The sequence below is a fragment of the Oenanthe melanoleuca genome, chromosome 6 (genome assembly GCF_029582105.1).
Source record: "Oenanthe melanoleuca isolate GR-GAL-2019-014 chromosome 6, OMel1.0, whole genome shotgun sequence".
NCBI classification, from domain to species: Eukaryota; Metazoa; Chordata; class Aves; order Passeriformes; family Muscicapidae; genus Oenanthe; species Oenanthe melanoleuca.
The window spans coordinates 22,636,373-22,662,360 of record NC_079340.1 but is presented as its reverse complement, the minus strand read 5'-3'; the positions used below and the strand labels follow the sequence as shown (position 1 = coordinate 22,662,360).

The window sequence follows — 25,988 nt, the reverse complement described above, 5'->3', positions numbered from 1 at the left end:
CCAGCTCTGTGACTGGAAGGACTGGATCAAATTTTACTTTACTTTTAGAGCTGAGAAAACATAAGCAGACAAATAAAAATTATTTTTTATATCAAGATCTGATTAAAGAAACAGCACTTAGAACATTGCAAGTAATATCTTGTGATATTTTCCAAGTTAGACAAAATGTAGCTGATTAATTTTTTTTAAATGATAAAAGCCCCTCAGTCACAGTTTTCAGGAATGAAACAAAGCCACAAAGAGCTTATTCTTGGGCCCTGTCTTTATACCACAACATTTTGCCCATCAAATGCTCACACAATTCTATGCTGATCGATCGCTGCGTTTCACTGTTGGTGCTGCTTCTCCTGGGAAAGCCCAGCCCGTTTAGAGCAGGTTTTCAAATGCAAATGTCTCTGCTGGAAACCCACCTGTTTATGTCCCTGTGAACACTGAATACTTAGAAAATCTCCCTCTCCCTTGCATACACACAAACACCACAAAATTCACACTGACTACTCAATTAAATCACACCAAAAAAATTCTGCAAATAACAGGAAGCCAAATTAAAACCTGTGGGAGTTCAAGAAATTTGGAATTACACCCTGAAACCCAGTTTTCCACTTGCTGCATTGTCACCCATGTGGGATGTAAGATCAGCTCTTGTTCAGAGACCATTGCAGCACTGAGAACAGCCTGAATTACATGACTTGTAGTCACAAAAACTAAGAAATTACAGAAACAAAGGACTAGATAATCACTTTATATTGCCTCATGCTGGAAATTGAGAGTATCCTCCCTTCCTACCTTTCACATTCACTTTTTCAAAACAGGACAGGGACAAAGACACCACAACTGTACAAACCTCATTTCCTTAGATGACCACAGCAAAACTAACAGGCACCAGAAAGAGTTCCAGGACATGACCAGGTAATTGGCAAATCCATAGGACAGGTGGGAAAGCACAGAAACGATCTAGCCATTAACAGGAGAAATTAAAATAAAGGAGCTAAAAGAAAATATGTTAAAAAGTTAATCCAAATTACCCTATGGAAAAATCAGCAATTCCTCAGGAGTAAACTAAGGCTCTGATTTACTGCACACAAGCTGACTGCTGCTGAATACTTCTGCCTCGTGGTAAATCTGAGGTGGTTACATGGTCCCTCCATGACAGGATGAGCTAAGGTACTCAATCTGCCCCAGGATACATTCATATCCTCCAGCAGTTACCATGGGAGCAAGGGATGTGTTGTAAATACACAGGCTTGCTCACTGTACCCTCTCTGGGACTCTTGCACCCTTCCTGCTTGGAAGGGGCACTAACTAACAAGTCTTAAACCTAACATAGCAAGGTGAATCACCCTCACAATTTTGAAACTGGTTTTTTTCTGGCAAATTTATGTTTTAACAAAAAAAAACCTTAACGTCTGTTTCTTTCTGGTGAGGATTGCCTATTCCATGAAATCCAACTGCTTCATAGGAAGGTATTTATTTCATAAGAACTCAACAAGGAAATCATTAAAACATTTAAACTCAAACTCACTATTTTAGTGCATAATTTATAATAGCAAATATGAAGCCTCTCTCTAGCTATACAAAAATGAAAAGTCTCTAAATCTGCCATAGACTAGCTCTTGTGCTATTCTATTATGCAAAAGCAGCAGTTATACCAGACCACTCTGTTAAGCCACCCATATTTTGAAGTCTTTAAAATGTCATTATCAATTTTCTTTTACAGCTCACATAAAGCAGGTGAGGTTCCTTCATGCAGCAACAGTCATAATTCACCTGCACAATCTCTCCTAACTTTACTATCCAACTGCTCTGTAATGAGAACTGGGGAAATAACTCAGAGGGAACCATTCCACTATAGACTAGTAAATTCTCTTTGTCTAGCTTTGCTCGTGTATTTTCTTGGAGTGCATTCTCCCTCCCTCCTTTAATTTGACTAAATATAGCTGATGCCTAAGGAAATAAAACCAAGTCTTATTCTTGGCCTCAGGATGTTTTATAAACAGTATAATGCATGCAATCTACACTCAAGTGGTGTCACCTAGCTCTAGAGAGAAACACAGATTACTTCCCACTGTATTTTCAATTTCTTTCATAAACCTGCCAGCTTTCCATATATGGGATCCTCCTAGGAGTTCTTACTCCCTTATTGCCACAGGAAGTAAATTGAAAAGGAAAGCAAATTTAGAGGAGTACAAGGAGCTAAGACATCATCATCCTAAAAGCAGCCGCAGGCTGAAAGTAAGTCAGGGAACATCTCCAGTTACCTGGCTACCCTGCACCCAGAGTGGATGACAAACACTCTTTGGGGATCTGGGAATCCAGTATCTTCTCCTGCATGTGCATTGGCAACTTAGGGAGGAAAACAAAGACCTGATGCTGTTCCACTAACAAGAAGACAGCAAGGCAACCTAAAGCTTTTCTCCTGTCCATGCAGGCTCCTGTCTCCAGCCTGTCTGGCTCCAAGACAGTTCAAATTGCACCACCCTGGTTCATCCAGAGGGCAGAAACTTACCTTATGACATGGTTCCGCCACGTAATTCTTGAGATAAATTTTAAAATTAGAAAAACAGATTTGCAGCCTGACCATTCCTCTGTACTTATGATAAGACACCTCCTCCTTCCAAATGCCAGCTAAAATCAGCAACAGAGGGGTTAAACTGTACTGAGTAATCAGCCAGATAAATCCACCTGGACAGTGTGTTACAGGTTATAAGCTGATTCAGTACAGAGTGGGGGAAGTCCTAAATACACTAACTACTACATGTGCTTGGTGTTGGCAAAACCAGCCACTCTAGACTCATACCCTTCAAGTGCATGTTTCTGTTCCTCCTGCTTGTGGAGAAAGCCAGGCCACCATTAAATGGTCACTTTATTTGGGGACTTGTGCAAGGTGATGCTGAAAGAAACAGTCCTGCCTGTCCCAGCAGGGACACCTGGATCACCCCCTCAGAGCAGTGACATTTGCTTAGCTATGCTTGTACAATGCTTGGCAATTCTCTGCTACCTTGGTCTAAAAATAAAAGAAAAATCCATTCAAAACAAAACCCAAAAAAACCCCAGTAAATTTGCATTAGCATGTAGCACTGGGGATTTTGGCACACAAACAAGATGACCACATCCCACACATGAACCAGACCTACACTATCCACAGCATTCAGCAGTGTGAAAACTGCCTGCTCTAAGGGCTACAAACCTACATTTTCACTCAAAGATCTCAGCTAAACTGCAGGCAGCGAGTCACAGATGTCAGCCTGTATAACTCAGAGAAATTGTGTATTTGAGGGCAAAGAAGGATTTTAACTCCATGACTTATGGGTGCAGGAATGTTAAAAAGGCCCCCAGTGAGTTCCTGACCAGCATGACAGTGATGCAGCCAGACATTTAAATTGAATGCAGCTTATCCAATACTTACAGAAACAACGTAATTTATTGCATTGCCATTACCCCATGCATGGTCTGTGTAATTTATTATATAAATGCATTTTCTCCAACACATTTTTAATATTCAGTCTGGCTTTGTTAAAAAAAAAAAAAAAGTAATCTGGCAATCTGTCACAAATAAGATTTGATGCTGTTTTTCAGTACCATTTTGCAGACCAAACAGCTAGAATTAATTGAGAGAAACTAAGGGCAAACACAGAGTCCAGTGCTGAAATGTAATAGCTATATTTTTTACCAGACCTACTTAATATATTTTTAACTAGCTCAATAATAAATATAAGCATGCATGCAGAAATGTCAGCTAGAATAAATTGATACAAAAGCTAAAGATGAAAGTTGTGCCTTAATATCTCAAAGAAATACTGGTATTGCAACTTGTTATATGGATGAAATTTAAAAAAAAAAGTATAAGACTTTATTCAGACTCATTTGTCTGCCACATTAAACTAGAATAATTAATGCTATATTCAGTCTCAAGCTTAGTTTCCTAACTTACAAAGAACTGCACACATGTAACGAAAAAGGAAAAAAATCAATTGGGATATAATCTGTGGGGCCCACTGGCAGTTAGATTATAATTTTGTTTTCAAGTCAAGATGAACACGTTTTAAGAAAATACAATAAATTAGCAGAATCCAAGCTGTGATATATTTGCACTATGTTTAAAAATGCTTTTCCTCCCTGTTTTCTTTTTCAGTTCAATTTTGCTGCCCCTTATCTCCTGCCTTGGAAACAGGAACTGCCCCAGCCCTGGACCTCCAAAGAGGTGCAAATTCACACAATGCTGCTGCCTGCTGCAGACATGCAACATAGAGAAGATCCCTTAGGAAGAATTAAATCCCAGGAATACAATTAAACAATAGCTCTACTGCAGGGATTCAAATTGGGCTTTTAGAAACAAGGGGCCTAGGCAAAAGGTTCTTCAAAAAAATAGCAGGGAAAAAAAACAGATTATCAGTACTGTAAGAACTGCTTAACCTCTAAGGTTTGAAGAGAGTTTCAGAAAGCAGAGAAGCGTGATGCAGATTATTTTTTTAAATTACTATGCAAGTTGAAAATACAAAATTGATTACTGCATAGCTCCAGGGTGTTAAGTCTGTAAAATTAACAACCCTCTCAAAGGAGCCAAATCAATTTATGCAAACACATATAAACTTACTTGACAATTTAATTCTTTGAACTGAAAGCCTAGTGAAGAGCCTCCCACACCTTCAGAGGGTACATCACCAGCAGAGCAAGGTGATTCCTCACTTATCTGTGTTGTGCTTAGGGTCATCACCACTATTGGCAGCGGGATGATGGAAAATGTACCTCACTGTACTGCAGATTCCACTGATGGAGTTGCAAATACTGCTTTTCTTAGCACAAAGTAGATCTCAGGCACCCAGAAGCCTTCTGCAACATTGCAGAGTGCAGTATTATAGCAAAAAAAACCCAAACATTAAATGCTTCTGTACAATAAGCAAATTAGTTCTGAGCCTCTTCTTCCCCCCCTCTGTTTTCCAAGATTTCTTTCCATCCCTTACAGATCTGCATATCTAGCTCATTCCCTCTCCCTGCCCCATGCTACGTGTGTATACAATTTCCATGACTGCAAACTCTGGGAATTTCTCATGCAGGCTCCCAGCAAGTGACTCTAGTGCCCAGGGCACACTCCCACCCTCTACAAGTGGTGGGCCCCCTGTCCTCTCCCTGACTCTATACAGCCTGTTCCACCAGCCACCTTCTCCCACACTTTCTCTCCTCCCCACAACTTCATTTAGCTCCTCCACTCTGTTCCCCTCAGGCTTCTGCAGCCCTTGCAGTCAGCAGAACCAGGAGCTGGCACATTCATCATGTTTGGCATCCCTTTTGTATAATACTGTCCAGGGCAGGTTGCATCTCTCACCTTGATTTTGCAACAACACAGTTCTCACCCATCTGCAGATTTATCTGTGTGACTCCCTCCTCCAGAAAGGGGAAGCTAGAAGAAGGCATGGCAGCATGAAAGGACTTAGCTGGCATTGTTGAATATGTCAGAAAATGAACACAGATATCAGTTGCTCCTTCTCAGACCCACAGAAATTTGCTGCTCCAAGCTCTTGCTCCTCTACACGCCATCACTCAGACCCATCACCCATGGCTGCTGCAGGGTTGGGGTGCTTTCACCTCCCCCAGTTTTACTTTCTCCATCCTCCTGTTCCAGCAACCATAAGGGAGCAGGAGTGATGCACTTCCTGAGTTCTGAGCTCCAGGTCAGGCAAGAGACCCTTCCATCTCTGCCCAGTTGCACTGCTACCAGCTTTCTGAATCCTTCACCTAAAGGAGACACATTTTGCAGCACCCCTTTAAAGGGTGGTAATTACATCGTCAACAGTTTCAAGAAGTGAATAGCCTCAGGATGGGGTGGAGGCCCAGGAGCCAGAAAGGATATCATACAGCAGGATCTCTTGTTAGATAAAGTCTCGCTCAAAACAGGTATTTAATAACAGTTTATTTACAGATCAAGTGGCCCCATATGACCAGTCTGAAGAGATAATTGCCTGTCATTTAAAAACCTTATCCTGTGTTCTGGCACAGGAAAGCCAGAATGTTTTACAGTTACCTGAATCTTTCCCAGCCAGCTGCAACTAGAACAAAGACTGGTACCCACAGCATTTGACAACCTTTAAATGTCCTCAGTGAGGGGATAGAACTACAGCAGGTGAGAAAAATGTCTTTGTTGTTGGACCTCCTACATACCTGCACATGTGCAGGCCACTGAGAAGGGCAGAAACTTAGGCAGACCCATGAGTATCATAAGCCTGCACAGTCACTTGTGATCTTCCCCTAGATATGCATCTATTAGACATTTCTGTTGAAGAACTTTCAAGGAGTGTGAAGGGGAAGCAAAGGCAATATCTACCTCTGAAGAAACTAAACATGCAAGCAGCTTCTTTTAATAGCCTTCACAGCACAGACATCTGACAGAGACTGTTAAACTGCACCAGGGTATCACTTTTAGCAAAATTATTTAAGAAATGGCAGGAAAAGGGAAATGGACTCTGAGAAAACATCCACAAAATTATCACATCATAACCCTTTTAGAAAAAGGTTTAATTACACAGGCATTTGTTCTGCAACTTGTAATGGACAAGAGGGCAGAGGTCTCCATGAGTGCCTTGTGTCATTTCTCTCAGTGGTTGATTTATTTTCCCTTAAATTTTCAGGAATTTAAAGCTTGCACAGGCCAAACTTTTCTTTTACTTTGGCAAAGCTGGAGGCCAAAGGGCAGGAAACAGAAAAACTCTGCATTCACACATACTTGCATAAAATAGTTATGCATTGAGCTCCACCAACCCATTACAGTACTGCAAGAGAAACATGCTTATTCCAAGAGTTGTATTTATGGTTCAAATACAAAATGGACAGCTTGTTTATGGAGCATCTTTTGAAACAACACCCCAAGTGTTCTGAGAAGACTCCTTTAAGCCCCTAATTTTAAATCAAAAAGCACAAAAGTCCACTTCCCTGAGGTTCTGGGCTGCCCACAGCCTCTGAATATACTCTCCCAGTTTCTCTTTCCCACCAAGAACAAAACACTTCCCCTGCTGTGCCCATTTGCTGCCTCTTGGCTGAGCGGCTGCTGCAAAGGATCTTTAGCTCTGAGGCTGTCAGAAGATGGTCTGTAATGAGCTCTGCACACTGCCACTCTCGCAGGCAGAGTGGGTTACTCAGAAAGCACAGTTTGAGCACCACTTGCTGCACAGATCTTCAATAGAATGTGTAAGAAGGTGGATATGTAACAGTGAACCCAACTTCCAGCTCTGCAGTTCATCTGCAGTTACTCTACTCTGCAGTTTCATCTAACTTGGGTTTGGCAGCTGTCAAGGGAAAACACTGTCCTTTTCAGAAGGCTACTCAGTATGTGTAAGCTTCAAACTCTCCCCTCTGTGCATCCCAAACAATTGCACACGGACAGTGAGAGAGGATGCCCTTGCAACTGCAGAACAAACCCTCTGTGCTGTTGCTTTCAGCTCCTCCATAGGAGGAGGCAATACTGCTCTCTGCAGAAGCTTTTAACTGCTAAAGCGGCTGCTTCCGTTTCCCAGGAAAGGCTGGGTGGGACAAAGACCTCATGTATGAAAGGCCAAAGGACCTCACACCAGCAGGAGGAGGAGTTTTCTGCCTTCCCTGTGCTGCTTCCTTTGTCCTGCATTCCTCCTTCAGTACAGGGGACAGAGCCTTTATCCAAGGCTGGGCTGACCATGTGCAGATTCCCCCCTGTTCCCTTTATCCCAGGGTTAAGGGATACTCTTTCTCACAGAGCTTGCTGATCTCTAACCTGCAGGCTCCTCCTCACTCTCCTACAGTGGGGAAGCTCTGGGTAGAATAGAAAAAAAGGCTTTCTGCAGAGATCTCAGCTCCCCTCCACTTTGGGCAGAAAACATCAGCCAGATGAGTCCTGATCTTGAACTGCAGCCACTGTGGATAAACACCTGCTGGGGCCAGCATCCAGGGTCCCTGGGCACGGGGCCTGCTGGCTGTCCCTGTGCCAGCCCTGCACAGAGATGTGCCACACAGCTTCCTCCAGGTCTCTGTGCCAGCTTCTTCCCTCCCTCTCCCAAAAGCAGTCCACCTGCAAAATGAAGGCTAAAACAACTTGTGCATTTCTAAGAATAACCACGAATCAAAGTTACAAGTCTTGGTACTCTGTCCATCCCAAATCCTCTGGGAGCAGCATCAGGGCACATGGACTGATGTAAAACATAGAGAGAAGACAAATTTCCCACCCGTCTTTTTTTTCTTTTTCTTTTTTTAAATAAACCAACTGAATGAACTGTACTGAACAGCTGAAAAACAACAAGCCAAGTTCAGTTCCCAGGCAGGAACAGGACATGAGTTGACAGAATTAAAAGGGACAGCATCAGTTGAAATCTCGCCAACTCAAACTGGGCCTAAACCTACTTTATCTAAATTGCAGTAGCAGCTACAAACAAGCCTTCTCTTTCAGGCAGCACTGAGATCCCTCACTTACTGCCTGGAAATACTGTGTAATCAGTAAAGCAGTCTAGGGGAAGACAGCTTTCCTTCTATTTCAACAAAGTCCTTTATAAGCAACAAAGGCTTTCTGTGCCTTTGCTCCTGGCAAAGTCTCTCCGTGCCTTAGTGTGAACCTATCCTTTGGGGCTGGAGAAGGTCAGAGACCTGATCCCAGCCAAGAAATAGAAGTTGTAAAGGCAACAGTGGCTTCCACAGCAAGATGCAGGAAATAACCATAAATCCAGACAAACTGCAGGAGAGGAAAAAAGCCCAAACTGTGGCAGATTAGGGAGGTAGAGAAGAAAATACTTTGATTTGTACTATGTAACTAGCTTAATGACTGCTGTGCTTCCAACTGGGAGTAGTCTCATATCCAGTCCTACTTCACAGCACCCATGCTAATGAAGCAAAAGGCAATGTCACTCAGCAGTGGTGATGGTCCCTTCCTCTCATGTTCCTGGGAAATCATCCTGCACTTTTCAAATCTGGCCAAAGGGTTGCAAGGGCTTTTCTATGCCACAGCTGAATCAAATGTGTGGGGAAGAGATTGCCTAGTCTTGCCCAAGGTCCAGCAAGTCACAAAGGCCAGAAACATGCTACTCACTAAAAGCATAACAATTAGCAAAAATAATGGCCAGCTTATCCCATCAGTGGCTGATGAAGTGACAGTGCTCCAAGGCAAAGGGCAGGACTGAGCCTGGCAATGGGGTGCCTCCAGTATTGCAAAGGGGCAACATCCTTCCTGCTGGAAACAGGAAGAGAAGTCAATGCAATCACACAGAATCTAAGGCCATGCAACTCTGTGCTGCCAGAAAGAACAGGCATACCACATACATGGTGGCATTCACAGCTGTGTCCCTTCTCTATGCCCTCTCCCAGTTTACCACCCACACCTGAAACCACTCTGATCATGATAGGACTCACAGAGAGGAAGGACAGGCCACCAGCTGCTAGTTCACAGCCATGGAAACCTCAGCTATAGCCAAGGCCACTGCAAAGCTGCTGCCCAAGGACAGGCAAGCCTGTGCCTCAGCACCCACCCACAAAAAGAGAGCTGGGTGTATCCCTGCCTCACAAGCAAGGACAAAAGCATCGACTCTGGAGGTCTCAGCAGTCATACAAACTGACAAATAACATTAAGCTTTGCAAGCCTGCAGAGGGGACCTGCGTTAATTTAACCAAGGGAACCCAGATCTACAAGAGGGAGCAAAAGGGGCCATGCCTATCTGCAGCCAGCACTTTGCTGCAATGCTTTTCAAGAAGATTTACAAGAGTTACATCTGGCAATTCCGTTGCCAACAACTTCAGTGCTGCCATCCAGCTCCAGAGGAAGCCAGCTCCAGGTTAGGGACCAAAGCACGAGCTTGACAGCTGCCTGTAGTGCCCAGCTCGTCAGCCAATCACTCTGCACACCAGCAACCGGTTTGTTTTATCAGCCAGCACATCATTTGGTACCACTCACAGCACGTACATCCCAGCTGGAAGTTAGGGGATGTGACAAGGCTGGCTTAGGAGGGAGGGATGGGAAGTATTAGGGAGGTGAGCTCAAAGGCAGCAGTACAGAAGAAGGGGATTTATTGCAGCAGAACAGGACACAGTGCACAAAAACACAAAGGACCAGGCTCGGTCTGAGCTGCTGCTCACAGAACAGCTTGTTTTATGGGAAACATCTAAGAGGAATTAGGCTAAAACCCAACCAATTTCTCAGGACTGCTGAATAACTATCAGATGATGAGAGCTTTTGGCCATGACAAACTTGGGTTAAATTGGAACCAGTGACTTAATGTTTCCATACCCCTTTGCAGAATAAAGGCACGCAGCCCCTGCACACTTGGTTGAGTCCTGTTCACCTACAGCAATTTACTGTGCTACAATTTCAGCATTCACACAGCAGAGTTCACTGCATAACAGGTTCTGCTGAATTGAAATTGGTGTTGATTTATACTTCTTTGTAGAGCTAAAAAATGCAGTTAATCTCCATACAATTTTAATCTAAAATCCTGGAATACTAGAGAGGAGACAGGGCCAGCTCTACACTGGAAACGGGTCAATATTATAAACAGATGATAGAAATAATATATATATTTTACAGAGCCATAGCAACCAGAAGAGAATAATAAATCGGCCCGGGGTTGGGAAAAAAAAAAGATAAGGGCACAGTCAGGAAAAAATGTGTATGAATTACTGGCAGATTTTATTTGGCTTTAGTCATCCTCCTGGGAAGAAATAAACAACTTTACAAACAAGCCAGAGAAGCTTCATTTGTATTCAAGGAAGCAAGGAGTTTGTTTTAGGTTTAGAGTTTGGTTGCTTGTTTTGGTTTTTTTCCTTTTTACACACAGAAATTGGCCTGCATCAAGAATGTTTGAAAACATGTTGGCAAGCAAAGAGTCACTGAGGCTATTACACTGAAGCTTTCTGGACCCCAGGAGATGTGAAGATGAGGCTTGGTGGTGATGGCAGGTGCCAAGGCATCTGCTGGCTAATGACTGCAGGACTGTGACTCCCAGCAGATCCCCTAATCTCACTGAGCCCCACTTTCAGTGTAAGAGTTATAGTGCCTGTCAAACACAAAGAACCTCCATGACTCAGACTAAACTAACTTGACTCAGGTGAAAACTGCTGAATAAGAAGAGTGCATCTACACCAGCAGCCTTTACAACTTCCATAATCACTCTTGTTTAAACAAAGGTGAAACTGTGGCATAGAGAGATGGCATAATGGCTCCAAACTGATGTACTGGGATATCGTGCACATGGCAGGAATCGCGTGTCCCTCTAAACTAGAGTCAAGCTGTCATAAAATAATTTCTACCTGAAGAAAGCACATGGCAGAAATTACTAAGGAGGGCTACATGTACCTTGTTTTGGGCTTGCTTTTCAGCCTGGCTGCCAAAGGCTTGTGTAGCTGTGCTGCCTTGGTGACTTTCATGCAGCAGAATCATCCTCCCTTTCCAGGGGAGACTTTCAGAAATTGGCCCATGGACTTGAATCATGACAGAGGACAGAAGCTCACAGATAGTAAGTTCCTACAGGTTTCACAGAAATAACAGATATATTCCATATATTCTTCTCTGTAAAGGGGATCGCTTACCATGACAGTGCAGAGGGTGTTTGTGAGGGAAAAAAACCCCACAAACCAAACCAGCTATAGTCAGTCTGGTTGTTGTTTTGACATGTTATCAACATGTATAACTTCTCATGTACCTACTGGAATTGGTTCTGTCCAATCCACTTTTCAGAAGTAATAAGCTTTCTAAGAAATAATTCACAGAAGTTACTTCTGAAGTACACAGCTGAAATCTACATTAAAATGCTACTGAAAAATTGCACCTTGTATCCTTACTTCTTTTGCCTGTACATTTTGTTATTAATGTTTTGCAGTACCCAGGATGCACATAGCTTCCTACTACTGGCTAGTCAAAGGTCAAATACTAAAATTCAACTTTTCAATTAGTTGAGACATCGAACTCACCTAGTCATCAGGAGACTATGAGAAAAGATAACTTACGTATTGATGGAATAAAAAAATTTACATTTAGAAGACCTGAGAAGAGCACTTAGTCATTCAAGACATATTTGTAATAGTAAATGAGACTGAGAAGGCTCCTAGTCTGTCCTTGCCTAAAGGAAGGATCAACTCTGCCTGACAAATATCCATGAAAGAACAGTTTAACTTGTTCTCAAAGATATGCAGCAATAGGGAATCTGCCACTATCCAAATGTGTCACTGCAGTTGCCCTTCAGAAGTTCTAATGACAAACCCTAAGCCTATTTTACAGAAATTTTAGTAGTTAAATTAGAGAATTTTTACTCTCCCCTATCCCCAGTAGGCACATGAAAAATATATTTATTACTTTATTCCTTACTGCAAGCTTTTGCGTATTTGAAGATTGTTCTCATGTCTTCTATCTTCTCCTCCCTAGACTAAACAAATATAACTCTTTTGATCATTCCTTCACAGGCTGTATTTTCTGGACCTCTGGATCATTCTTAGTGCTTTCGTCTAGTCTCCCTCCAACTGGGATACATCTGACTTGAAACTTTTTGCCTAAAATGAAATACAGTGTTCTCCCTCTCCCTTGCAGTGTAGGACCCAATCATATTCAATACACAGAACACTTCTATTTATACATCAGAAAAATTTCAGTTCTATCTCTCAGCATGAAGAGCGTGTTGGTTTGGGTATAGCTCATTGGTAATAGTAACTCCAAACAGTTTTCTTTTCCTTTCAGAGCTGCTGCTTTCCCCCAACTGATTGCACTGGATTATTCCTGTGTCAGGAGAAGACCTTGCACATGTTGTGCTTCCCTGTCCTTACTGTACACCAGTACTTCCCAGCTCTACCCATCTTCTGTGGTTGATGACAACACAATGACAATTACTCAGAGTCTAAATATCCAACCAGTATTGCAGCCCTCTTCATCTTTTACCAAGATCTCATTTCCTCAGCTCATTCACACACAGTACTGATACCTGTAACTTACTTTCTTCTGATTTATTGTTGATAAATCCATGCTGGAACATCCATTATTCTGGATGCCTTTTGGATGGTTTGTTTATCTTAGGAGATTCTTAAAACCCAAAATATGATTGACCAATTAGAAACTTTTGTTGTTGTTTTCTTGGAGTTTTTTGTTTTTTTTTTTTTTCTTTTGGCAGTTTGTTTTGGTTTTGATACAGGTTTTTTAAGGGGATGTGAAGAACAGCATCTGCCAGTTTTCCAGTCTCCTATGATGCTACCTGTGTCTCCCCTAAACCAGCAGGGGCTCAGCCTGCTCATGCTCATACATTCTCAGGTAAATGTCATCAAGCTCAGCCAGCCTGCAAACTTCTAACTCATGGGCATCCTCTTAAAATTTCTGGCTCTTTCCCCAGTACAACTCATGCATTGTTGACAATATAACCATGACATATGCCACACCATTATCTTTAGGCTCTATGCATGATGAGTTTTCATGAAATTTCTCCAAACCTGTACCTGACAGCTGCAGCTGTTTTTTTTCAGGCTAAAAATACAGAAGCAGCAAGAGCTCATACACATACGTACTTGTTTTCATGCTATGTCAGTTTATTGCCTTCCTGACACATATCAGACAGACCATTGAAAACAAAATAAATTTACCCTAAAGAGAAAAAAATATGCAGATTTGAATTTTGGGAAAGCACAAATCATAGTCCCTCTCTAGTGATCAAGGGTCTTAACACTGTAGTACATAAAGAGTTAACAATTGTAGCAAGCTCTGGATAAGCTTTCTGTAGGAAGAGTGTTTCTTCCTTTTAATTTGAATTGAAGTATAAATTTGTTCTACCATGAGATATTTGCAGTACACCCATGAACCATGACAAGCTAAGGTCACAGAATTGTACAAAGTCTCATTTTCAAGGTTTGAAGGTTTGGTGATGTTTAAAAACTAACAGAGTTGGAATTTGTGGTCATGGTCAAACAGTGATAAAATTAAGAACAGATAAAGCCACAAATAAAACTTTTTGAGACTTGAAAGCCTGGTTTTGTTGAAGGAGGGTAAGTACTGCCCTTGAATCAAAAGCACCAAGTGCTTGTTACAGTGAACAGAGAAGCCAAGGCTGAAAGGGTCTGAAATTCAATGCAGAAGATTGCTTTTCTAAAGCACTGCCACAGTGCAGAAGAGAAAGAGAGAAACAAAGGAATGCAACATTCATTTGCCTAGAAGAGTTTGTTGAAAAACACATAATTTGCAATGAGACATGCTTTGCAACTGCAGTACACAGGAATAATATTTAGAACAGCAGTAGCTGCTAGGTGAATATTCAACTCAGTCGTCGCCACCTGAAAATGCTTCGGCTCAGCAGAAGTATAACTACACTTACTCTCCCCCAGCTTCAACTGGACTCAGGAGCACACCTCTGGGATAACTAAAAAGTTGGCTTTTATCAAGAAATAAGAATTTAGCTCTTAGTACAGCTTTCAGAGTAGACAATTTTCTGACATATGAAAGTGCTTGGAGCCTATCCAAAAAAGTTTCTGCCAATTTTATTCTTTTTCTTGCTCCTTGTCCTGGGTGGATTCATAAGTTTTACTTTAGTTGTTTCGGTTCATCAAATGTTTTTAAGGCTGCTTCAGAGTATTAAAGAGGCACCATAGATTATTTTTTTTAAAAACTGAAGAGGACAACATTAAGCTGCACACACCTGACTTAAACATCACTTATCAGAGTTTCATTTGACAAATGCTCTAAGCACTACAGTCAGAAAGAACCTGAGCAAAAAGAAATCATGTAAAACAATGCTGTCATGGCACAGCCTGCTTCATACCCAAAAGGCTTCAGAGGAACCAACCCTTCAAATACTTCCGTTTAAAAGTTTCAGTCAAGTCCTGTAGAAAAACAAGAAAAACCAACAGCAGAAGCTCACTTGGCTCTGCAGAGTGAGAATGTCAAACTGGGGGAAACTGTTAGTCAGAAAAGAAAGTTACACTGCTGAGAACTGGGTGCCTGATTACCCAGGAGTGACATAAGGGAGAACACAGGAGCTGCTCTGGACACTACCATCCTGAGAGAAGACAGCTCGAGGGAGTACAACAAAACAAAGCAGAACACATCAGATATAGCAGAAGCACTGAGAACTGTGCAGAGCAATGGAGAGATCTTTGACTAAATTAGAAAATTACTGTATCTAGCCATGGTCAACTGGCATTGCCCTGAAAGATCAAGAAGAAACACGATAAAGTAGGTCCCGTTACAAGTCCTACTTCTAAATTCATCATCTTGTCAGGATGGACATGATGTCTATAATTAACCAGACAATTTTAGCCTGAGAAAATTCTTTTCTAAAAGAGACATGTGATAATCAAATTTCTACTAAAATAAAACTAGAGATTGTTCACTTGTTGCAATAGCATACAGATGCCTTTTATACAAGGCAAGGAATGGTTGGTAACAGCCAGTCACAACACACAGCTGCTAGCTGAACAGCATGAAGCAGCATGGAAAAAAACACCCAAAATCCAACACTTCTGTAATATTCTAAGGGGCATTTGCAGATTCTTTTGTCCAGCCTCCCTATTTGAAGTGGAGCCACCACCAATGCTAGATCAGGGCCAACTTAGCTTTGTTGAGCTAAGTCCTGAACCTTTCCAGGAATTGATTTCCAACACCTCTCTTATAAACCATTCCCTGTCCTTTGCTACTTTCCTTGTACACAAGTTTTTCTTGAAGCTTTTCCAGGGCCTCCCATATTGCAATTCAGAGCTGTAGCCCTTTGATGTACTATCAAGGGCTTGACCCCACAATCTTGTAACTACCCTCCCTACAACTGTAGGCTCCAATTAGATCACCCTGCACATTCTCTTTCCAGACTAAACTAGCCCTGCTCCCTCCAGCTCTCCTCATGGCTTACAAGCCCTAGAACTCTGACCACCTTGAACACTCTCCAGCTTTTCAGTATCTTTTAAAGGCCCAAAACAGGATAAAATATTTTGTGCTATTTTGTACCCAGTGCCACTCCAAAGAGGTAATAACTTCCCTCTATGTGCTGCTCATACTTTTCCTAAGGTAACCCAGCATGAGGTTCACCCATTGTATGATGAGTGTGGTATTGGCTTGCATCCAACTTAATATTCAAAGAAAAGTCAAGTTATGATTAATACAATGTTGTATTTCATATGGCAAATTGAAAACTAAACACCCAGAGGCTAGAATCCATCAGCATGTGTTTGAGTGTGCCTTTAAAGAGTCATAGTGGATATAAAGTAAAAACCAGGATGGATAAGCAGAAGATAATACTGGAGGGTGGTTCATGCCAGATTGAAAAGAGTGGTTGTACCCATGCTTATCATTCTAAGAACAGCCCTTTGGCTTTGAGGTCAAAAAAATGGAACTGCATTACTGCAGAAACCAAACAAGGGAAGTCTCTGATCTGACTGCCAGTTTAGTCACCAAGATGTTTGCCCTAAAGTACTTTTCAAAATTCCGTTTCACCCTGCAGACCCATGAAAAGACACTGACCAACAAGCAACTGCTATGAGAACTAGCCTGGACTAGGAAATTTAAAATGTTCCAAACATGTTGGAGGATATTCAGCAAAAGTTAACACCTATATTACTTTATATCTAAAAGGAAGACCTTAGATTCAGATGTTTTCTTCAGATCCCACAATCATTGCACAGAAAACGTGGGTATGGATTCATCACTTCATGGTCAGTATCAAAAAGCTGCTGTGCAATACAATTTAGGCAGGATGGGAATCTCAAACAAGATAAAAAATAATGACAGTCACGTAGATTTAGATGCTTAACATTTGCAAAAATCAAGATAGAAAGGTGAGAAAAATTTTGGATGGTAACTGGGGAAGATAGCTACATAGCAAAGGTTACAAAAAGACAAGCAATAATCCAGGCTGGCACTGAACTATGTTCACCAATATTTAGAAAAATACCTAGAACATTGCCAGTTCCTCAGATTTGTTACAGAGGTTAGCAGAGCAATCCTGTTCTTACCCAGACCTTTTCCCTTTGAGAGTCAGCCAGCTGACTGAAAAACATCAGCAGAATCAGAAGTTACTGAGCAATTTATGAACTAGTATAGTAGGTACCAAAAGCTACCAATTCAACAATCACTGATTTAGACGGTACTTTACCTGTAAAGGACCTCAAATTAGGTTAGAAAGTGTTCTTTAAATATTTTCATTCAGGTCTTGTGATGCTGGAAAGCGTCTTTCAAGTACATTAGCCATCAGCCATTCCACAGGTTTTCATGTCCTGACACTAAAAGCAACATTCAATCTACCAGTATAAATGAAACTAAGAAAGAACAGTGCAAGAGGATGGTTTGTAGGCATCCCGGTTCCCAGTTTTCTGGCAATTCACCATCTGCAGTAATGATTCACAATTGTTAATACCTTGGCCCTCCCAGCCTTAGTATTAATTACAACTTCTACATTTCCACATCCCAACAACTCCACGTTCATACACATTGCTACTGCTCAGCTGCAGGGACCACTGGAAGGGATTTACCTGTGACGGAGCTGCTATGTTTTTGGGAGTTATGGCACTTCTGCTGAGAAGTGAGACCTTATCAGATGGCTGTTCCTCAGCCATTCAAGATAAACAAATGTGTTTTTCGTGCTGAGAGAAGATACTGGACATGGCACTCAGTGCCATGGCTTAGTTGATGAGGTGTTAGGTCATAGATTGGACTTGATGACCTCAAAGGTCTTTTCCAATCTAGCTTATTCTGTGATTCTGCAATTCTGTGAACCCAACCATGCAGGTAAGAGTCACTGGGCAGACTTCCTATAGTTACTGACTGTTGTGTAACTTCAGCTTTTCAATACTCAGATTTGCAGTACCTGAACAACAATTGGTTTTGTCCCTGCAGGCTAGGCTGGAGGAAGGAACACACTTTTTTGGGCTCCCACACAAAGACAGTTCCCAAGACCTGACTGGGTGCTGATGAGACAAGTGTCACACCCTGTAACAGATATGGCCCTTCAAAACTAGAGCAGGAAAAAGCAAGGCCCTGCATTTAACCCTGTGGTACCTGACTGGAAGACGTATCTGGCCAAGCCTTGCATCAGCTCTGCTGGCCAGGTGGGTGGTGCCGACTCCCCCGTCTCTCTCTTCAGCCGGAATGTCAGCTCAAACCCGAAACCACTCGGTCCATCTGTTCCTGTAAACCTGGAGGGAATGAAAAGTAAAAAGTCATGACATGCTTCTTGTAACCAGAGATTTAAGATGAGGACCATGGAAAAAGGATGAGCATTCTCCTCATAGAATCAGCCATCCAGTCACGTGCAGATCCACCTGACTGACTGGTACAGGACAGTGACAGCTTCACAAATGCAAAGTTGTACCTCAGACAATCAGCATCCTTATGATGTTTTATTAGTTAGTAAAGGAAAAAATAAATATTTCTTAAAGGGAGGAACAAAAATGCTTCAAAATGGATAGTTTTCAAGAACTGATTCCAGGAAAAAGCATAAATCAGAAAGTCAAACATTATGAAGGGGTCATTTTTAAGAAAGAGCAAAGTGAACAAAAAGCCTTCGAGCTGATCTTTTACAGTTAAATTTTTTGGAAAGTAAGATGGCTCCCTATTGAATTTCCTTCTTTCAAAGCATGTTGTGAAACAACACAGCTTTACTTCTAATATGCAATGAGACAGAGTTTAGCGGGCTTTTTTTTTTTTTTTTTTAACCTCTTGGCTCTCTACTTCCCAAAAATAACTGTTTAAAGAAGACCACACATGCTTTACATTGATCCATATGAAAGTTACTAAGTAACAGAAGTCTTTAGGTGAGTATCCATCAAATCTAAAGCAACACTTGTATTTAGGAGAACGTTGCTGGTCAACAACACAAAGTAGTTTCAAAGCAGTAAAGCTGACAGGCAACATTATTTAAATGGATTTGTTCATATGGTAGCGTGACTCTTAAACAGAGAACTACAGAACTACTAAATAAATAATAATTTTAAAAAGGCTAAGGAAACAAGAATTAAGCTACTTCCCTTTTAAGATTAAAAAAAAAAAAATCCAAAGATTCAAGATGTATCTTCAAAGAACACCCACAAAATGCAGCAGCATACAATGCTTATAGTCTCAAATTAACAGTTAAATCTTAGAAGAATTTTATTTGCATGTGAGAGATTTGTATTTAAAGATTAGACTTAAAATGTTTTTCTATAGTTAATGGTCCCAAGTTGGTGAAAATACAGGGAAAATTTAAAAATACACAGTTCACCTGCACTGTGCAGCTGTTCAGAGGTAACAGTCTATAAAGTAAAAGTATTTGATCTGTTTAATTTTAGCTTGGCAATCTGGTTTTGAGGAAATTGTGACACATGTGGCTTTGAATACTTGTGATTACTTTGGAAATACTTCATGCTTAATTTAGACAGGTCTTTAATAGAAAGAAATATTAATATTCAGAGTATAATTAGCATAGTAACTTCGTTAGTATATTGCCAAAGGTTTTGCTTTTATTATTAATAAAAGTCTTGTATTTGAAGGTAAATTCAATGTAGTTTCAACAGCTGCCATGAAATTTCTCTCATTGAGTAATGGACCATAACCCAGGATCAGAGCTCCTGGATGAGGTTTGAGGAATGTACCTGAGAATGGAGGCAGACATGAGCTTCAGGAGCTACACAGACCTACAACCTTCCAGTATGTTTCTGACCCTTGGTCTAGGAAAATCACAGAGATGTATCCAGTAGCCAAGTTATGCAGCTTGGTTTTTCTTATGGATATCCTTTTTACTACAAGTGCTCACACTGGCCCCAGCTTCAAAATTTGTTATGAGGATGCACCAGTCTGCTAGTGGAGAAGCAAGTAGCATGGGAAATTATTTTTGGCAGTCAGAAACCCAAGATCTCCAGATACACGTGCCAATGGAAGACAGAGCAAATGGCTTATCTCTCACAAGGACAGAGAGATTCCTCTTTATTTCATGTGGAAACACTGGGTTGTCATGGCAGTGTCCTCCTTTTAAAGGATGTCTTGACTGCTTAAGCATTCTCTTAGGAGGATGTCAAGAAGCTAGGAAAAAACCCACCCTACTTTGCAGGCTTGCAGGTGTTTAACTTGTGCTTCTTCCTGAAAGTTCCAAATTTCCCCCAAAATTCTAGAAAACTTCTAGAAAAATCAACCACCTTCATCCAGCCAGTCAATGAACAAGCTAAAAACTCTAACAATACTCCCAGAAGAAAAAGATCAAACAAGCCTCATTTCCATAAAAAAAAAAAAAAAAACTGGTTGGAAGGGTAACAATAACCCACAGATGGAAGAAATCTTGCTAAAGCACATGGAAGTCAAGAGCTCTTCCACAGAGCTCCCCACATGCTCTGCTACCTGTACCTGCACCAGCCTGCTCCCTTTCCAGCGGAAAGTATTCCCAGGAGGTCAGCCTGACACAACTCCTCTGCCAGCTGCAGAGGCAACATATTTTGATTACAGCCTTTGATCTACAGAAGCAAGATTCTGGCACTATTTGGGGCTGGTTTCTCAGAGCTAGGTAGGTGAGGAATTAACTTGTAGATTTGGTGTGGGGTTCTCTGGTCATGGTTAGGTTGGTTGGGGATTCAGATTGGCTTTTTCTGTTTGGGTTTGTTTGTTAGTTTTTTGGTTTTGGAAAGTGTTTTTTGTTTGTGGGGTTTTTTTTTTTGTTTGTTTTCTTGGGGGGTGGTAGTGGTTTAAATCTGAAGGTAACCAATTCAAACTACAGCCCATTTAGAAGAAGGACTTTGGAGTTCAGTTCAGTATCTCAGCACTGAAGTGCTTTACAGGTCATTTCTTCAGCCAAACTCTTGCAGTGCAGCACCCCAAAAGCACCTCAGCTTTACAGTAAGATGATGATCTGAAATGGAACATGTGCAGGAAGAAAGCCTCAGAATTAGTATTTTGTATCCCTGCATGGCCCTGGCTACACAAACTAAAAGCTGCAGTACAGCATTAAGTTTCTATACTAACAGACCTGAATATTTCACATAGTTTGTTTTATGCTTTGGTTCTGGTGAGCTCTGGAGTTTTGAGTGAAAGTTTCTTCTAGACACTAGGAAAGGATTTTGCCCCAAAACTAAAGATGCTAAGTTTAAAGGGATAGCATGGACAATATGGTGCCCATCTCTGCTTTGCTCCATCCAACACAAAGGCACATCATCTTTTCAGCCAATCCAACTGCAAAGCAACAGGGTAAGTTTTCAGAAAAATAAACACTGATGGAGAAATTCTTGGCTTGCTGCACACTCATTGGCACACATCAGATAGTTTTGTATTATGACTACTGCAGTAATAGAAGGCTCTGGTATCTGCCAAGTCAAATCCAACCCCATATTTAATATTAAAGCCTTATTTTGTCAAAAGAACAAAAATAAACCTTTCAAAAGCCAAGGTCATATATTACATGCCATTCTCAGGTTAAAACTCCCTTTATCTGTTCAGCAAATCAGCTCAGCAGAACAAACCACACTGCAGAACTGCACATATTCTGGAAGAGCCTGGCTTGTTCCTTTAATGAGGTAAGAGTTTCACTGATCATGATATTTAGTTCCAGCAAAAGAATACAAAGAAATAGAGGCCCCTTTATTTACAGAGCTGTGTAACCAGGCTGCCCCGAGTCCCCCACCACCCCACGCTCTGCCAGGCCCTCTCCTGAAGCCACACACAGAGAACTGAAAAGCTGCTCCCCTCTGCAGCAGAGTACCCAGGGTGTTTTTCACATCCAATAACCCAGCTTAAGAGGATCAAAAGCCAAAGTAGCCCTTGCTTTAAAAGCAGCTCTGAAAACCAGAGGCTTTTCAGTTTAAATCAAAGCTATTTGCCAAAGCACTTTCATTCTCGCTTTTGCAAGGACGAAGGGAAGGTTTGCTTCACTGCAGTGCAAATGGCAGTATTTCTGCAATTCTGCTTTTGAAAACTGCACAGCTCTGTACAAGGAGCAGAGTGTACTAGGTGTTTATTTTTTTGAGAGTTTAAGAGTATGTGCACATAAATATACTAGGTGAACCAATCCCTGGAAAAGGGAGTTTACATAGGGAAATCACTATGATTATTTCAGCCTGAGAACAACAAGAAAGCCCTTTCAGGCTGTTTGGGGATAGTTAGGACTGCACTTTCAGAAGTCACAGCTGAACTCCCAACAATTTCAGAGACATAAACCAAGTCTCTTCTGGGAAGCAAGGTCACAGCACTCTGGAATTACTGGTCTCAGACTCAGTTTTTAGCTGCTTCAACACTACCTTTGTGAAGCCACTTAAAATGCCTTTTACTTCAAGTCTTCAATTGCATTTTTCCATGTCTTCTACAAGGACAGTTACCTATTCTGCTCCCGGTGAGCTACTCTGACACCATTTTGAAGGTTGCAGAAACACAGTATCACTAAATTTCTAAACCTGAAGAGCTACTGTTATTTGCATCAGTACCAATTTTAATTGTACCCACAATCCTCATCCCATTCATAAAAAAAATTCCCAACACAGTAATTGCCAATCCATAGCTTTCAGTACTCCAGATCAGCTTCTCAGGTTCTTTTCAAATTTTGAGGAGATAGTCAAACCAAGGTGACAGGCAGTCACCACTCTGCCTGATGAGACCAAAGCAATTTGGAGCTCAAACCTCAATAGTGTTTTAAGGCTGCAGAGCTAATACCTGTCCCAGCAGATTTTTCCATTAGGTACCAAAGAGACTACTATTAGCAACACAGAGGACTGGTGTCACAAAGAGCATCAAGATACCCAGTGACTTCACAGGTCTTTCCTGAGAATCACTTGAATCACCTGAGACATGAATCACTTTCCCTTTTACTGCCCACTAACAAACAACACAAAAGGTGGAGCCTTTAGCAGCCACTGAGCTGAACACTTTAGTGTCTCTAACCCCTGGGAAGGACATCAGGCAAGAGCTGATGTACCTTTAACAAGATTATGCACAGCCAGTCTTCTGAATTCAAGCTCCAGGTGCATTGCACAGTTTCTACCCACCATAAGCAAATGACCCTCAGATTCCAGAGCTTAAGGTGGGGGGGAAGGAAAAAAGGACCCTATCTAGTGCTTCCATCATCTTGCCTAACAGGAAGCGGTTGATTTTAGTGCAGCTGTCAAACAGTATACAACTCTCATCTGAGAGCCCCAACAGCATGCTGGGAGGTTCCTGGGAAGCAATTCCATAAGAAAACAGGCACAGCAACCCCTTTACATAAAAGGCTTAAAAAGTTTCCAAAAGAGTTATTTCAGCCGAAACCTACCTGCTTACTCCCATATTCTCCTGGATTGTTTCCTGACACTTAAAAAAGTATTCATTCACATAAAAACACTTGAGAGAAGCAGAGGGTGGTTATCTGGATGTCAGATGGTTATCTCTTCAGAGCACTCAGCAGGAAATTCCATGAGCTCCTGCCACCCCAAACTTGCACACACAATCTTACTGGACTCCTTTGTAGCTTGATCTAAGAAAAAACTTCATGCACAAGCAGGGCAAATATAACATTAAACATAAAATGAACATGTGCTCAAAGATTTCTGTTCATGTAAAATCACGGCTGGAAAGTGATAGTGCTCACAAATGTCAGAGATGGCAGCTGCTGCTAAGAGCTTGCTCTTGCAGTACATCATAAGAAATGTGTAAGCCATCAACCAAATGGAAAACTCTTCGAGAAAGTTAAGTTGTTTTTAGAGATTTATTCCAACATCTAAATCCAAACAGATGCAGAGGCACTCACTCTGCAGTTATTTGGAGGCGTTTCTCAGCTTTCTGAAGTACTCATGTAGGCTCCACTTAGAAAGCTTACACTGAAATAGATCTGAGTAAAAATTTGTGAATTGATTTGCACTGGCCAGTATGAAAACAGAACTATGTTTCACTGAGCTACCATTCAATGAGGGAAGAGGACATAAGGTACAACACTGATTTCACAGATTTTACTATTCAGTTTCTTCAAAACTCAGCCAGTTATAACCTTGTCCCTTAAACCTGGAGACACACAGCTTAGAGTTCGTTTTTACAAAACTGTCTCTGTAAATAACAAATGTTGATACAACAGATACATTGTTTTTTCCTCTAAACCAACAGAGTCGAGTCAACCTTATTTGTAATTCTGCAGACACAATTGTTTTATATAGTGTCACTAGACAGTGATCAAACTCTGGAATAGGATCTAGGGATGCGATCCAGGGAAGTCAGCCCTCTGAGAAAGCATCAACTGGAAACTTTCGGAGGTCCCTTCCAACCCAAGGGATCCTACAAAGCATCATGGACAAAAACACAGGTATGAACTTCTGCTACTGATACTCTGTATCCAGAACTGTGCTTGCAGGACCCACAGCTGATAATTCAAACACACTTGAGCTAAACTCGTTTTGACAGAAGTGGTTCCCACACTCAGCTCCTGCCCAGCCACCTGGGAAACAGCTCCTGAAGTGTGCTATCTCCAGCCTAGCATGTTAAAATAAACCACCATCACTTTAATGTGCTGGGTTGCAAGCTAAGGCAATCTAGGCGTTGCTTCTTTGAGGCTCTGCTGCCCATGCCATGAAAGCAGTAGCATCTGGAAGAAGGACAGGGTGATGCTTAGCAAAGCTGTTAATCCCTTTGAGCTCTAGAGACTTGGGAGCATTACTGTCTCATCCTGGAGAATGCCAACATACAGTCACACCTGTAGGAATAGTGCTTGCAGATGAAGGACAAAAAGCTGCAAAAGCCCCATCAGTGCCAAAGGAATCGATCTGCCTCATCACTGACACCATGTCAGGAAACTTCAGAATACTCTAAAAGTGCTAAAACAGCATCCAGGTAACCTAAGTTTGAACCTCCTGTCTGCTACAAACTTCTCATCCTCCTCAACAAGTTACTTAGGAATTTGATTCTCAGATGTAAATAATGATATTTCCCTGCTTCAAAGAGTAATGTGACACACTCATCATATAGGAAATGCTTATATACTCCATCTATCAAGGTCACAAAAGCTGGGAAATTAACTCCACATTCTGCACAGCATGGACAAATACAGAACACGGGAAATGACTAAAACAACTAAATATGAAACAGGAGGTTGAATGGGATATGTCACTCTCTACTCCAGCAAAAGATGTTCACAAGAGGGCAGTTTACATTTTATTTTCTCTATTTTATGGTGCATGGATGTAGCTATACCAGTAGGTGATGGTTTATTCTCCCTTTACAGTTGTAACTACAGTGACAAGACCAAACCATTTTGTCTTCAAGATTTCCAAACCAACTTATTAAAAAGAAATAAATCAACATGTAATCAAGTAACTAGACTACCATGTGTTTCAGTTCAAGGGCTCACACATTTCTCCACATAGCTACACTGGCTTCCCACTTCATGGCCAGCAGAATCAGTCCCAGCCCAGGAGAGGTGTTGAGAGCAGGTTCTGAACCACCACAACAGGCACCACAAGTGAGGCTGTACTTCTTGGTAAAGAAAGTGCCAACACTGCAAAAGCCTGGGAAGTTGCAGCAGACTTGCATCATCTTAATGCCTACTGAAAATATCTGGAAAGAAAGCCTGTAATTACAATAAGGATTTACTATTGCATTCACAGGACAAGAGTGAAGACACTAACGAGAAAGAAAAATTTATCAAGATCTGTAACATTTACTTAAGCTGCCTGTTTATGCTGCACTTCAGAACTACTCGTCCTTCATTTCTACAAGGCCCAGAAGAACAGTGCTCTCATTTGGCCTGAGCTTGAGGTGATTCTGCCAACAAAGCACACAGTCACCGCATGACAGTGCACCAGGGAAGACAAACTTTCATTTGCATATGGATCCCACTTCACATTGGAACTGAATCCTTAGCTCTGACAGACAGGGAACAGATCTCCACAACTTCACCTAAGGGCTCAGCTGTGGCCTCACCAGGCAAGAGAGCATTAGCAAAGGGCTAGTTTGAGCCAGCGTGGCTGGGCAGTACTGCTGTGCTTGGTGAACAGCTGGGAAAAGGACACCAACTTTCCTTGCAGTGCCTGCTGGCTCCTTCCGAGCTCCTACTGTGGAAAGTTCTGCAGCTGCTGGGAGGAACCTATTCGCATAACAAAAGCGCCTTTCAAAAGCGGTACGG

General features: G+C 41.6%; 1 protein-coding gene across 2 annotated transcripts in view; it reads right to left on the bottom strand.

The window, feature by feature from the left end:
* Window positions 1-25,988, bottom strand: part of SUFU (SUFU negative regulator of hedgehog signaling) — an 83,938-nt gene that overhangs the window by 41,856 nt on the left and 16,094 nt on the right. For both annotated transcript variants that reach the window (XM_056495027.1, XM_056495029.1), the window contains exon 3: window positions 17,954-18,090. In XM_056495027.1, coding sequence (XP_056351002.1) covers window positions 17,954-18,090 — 137 coding nt within the window. The remainder of the gene's footprint in view (window positions 1-17,953; window positions 18,091-25,988) is intronic.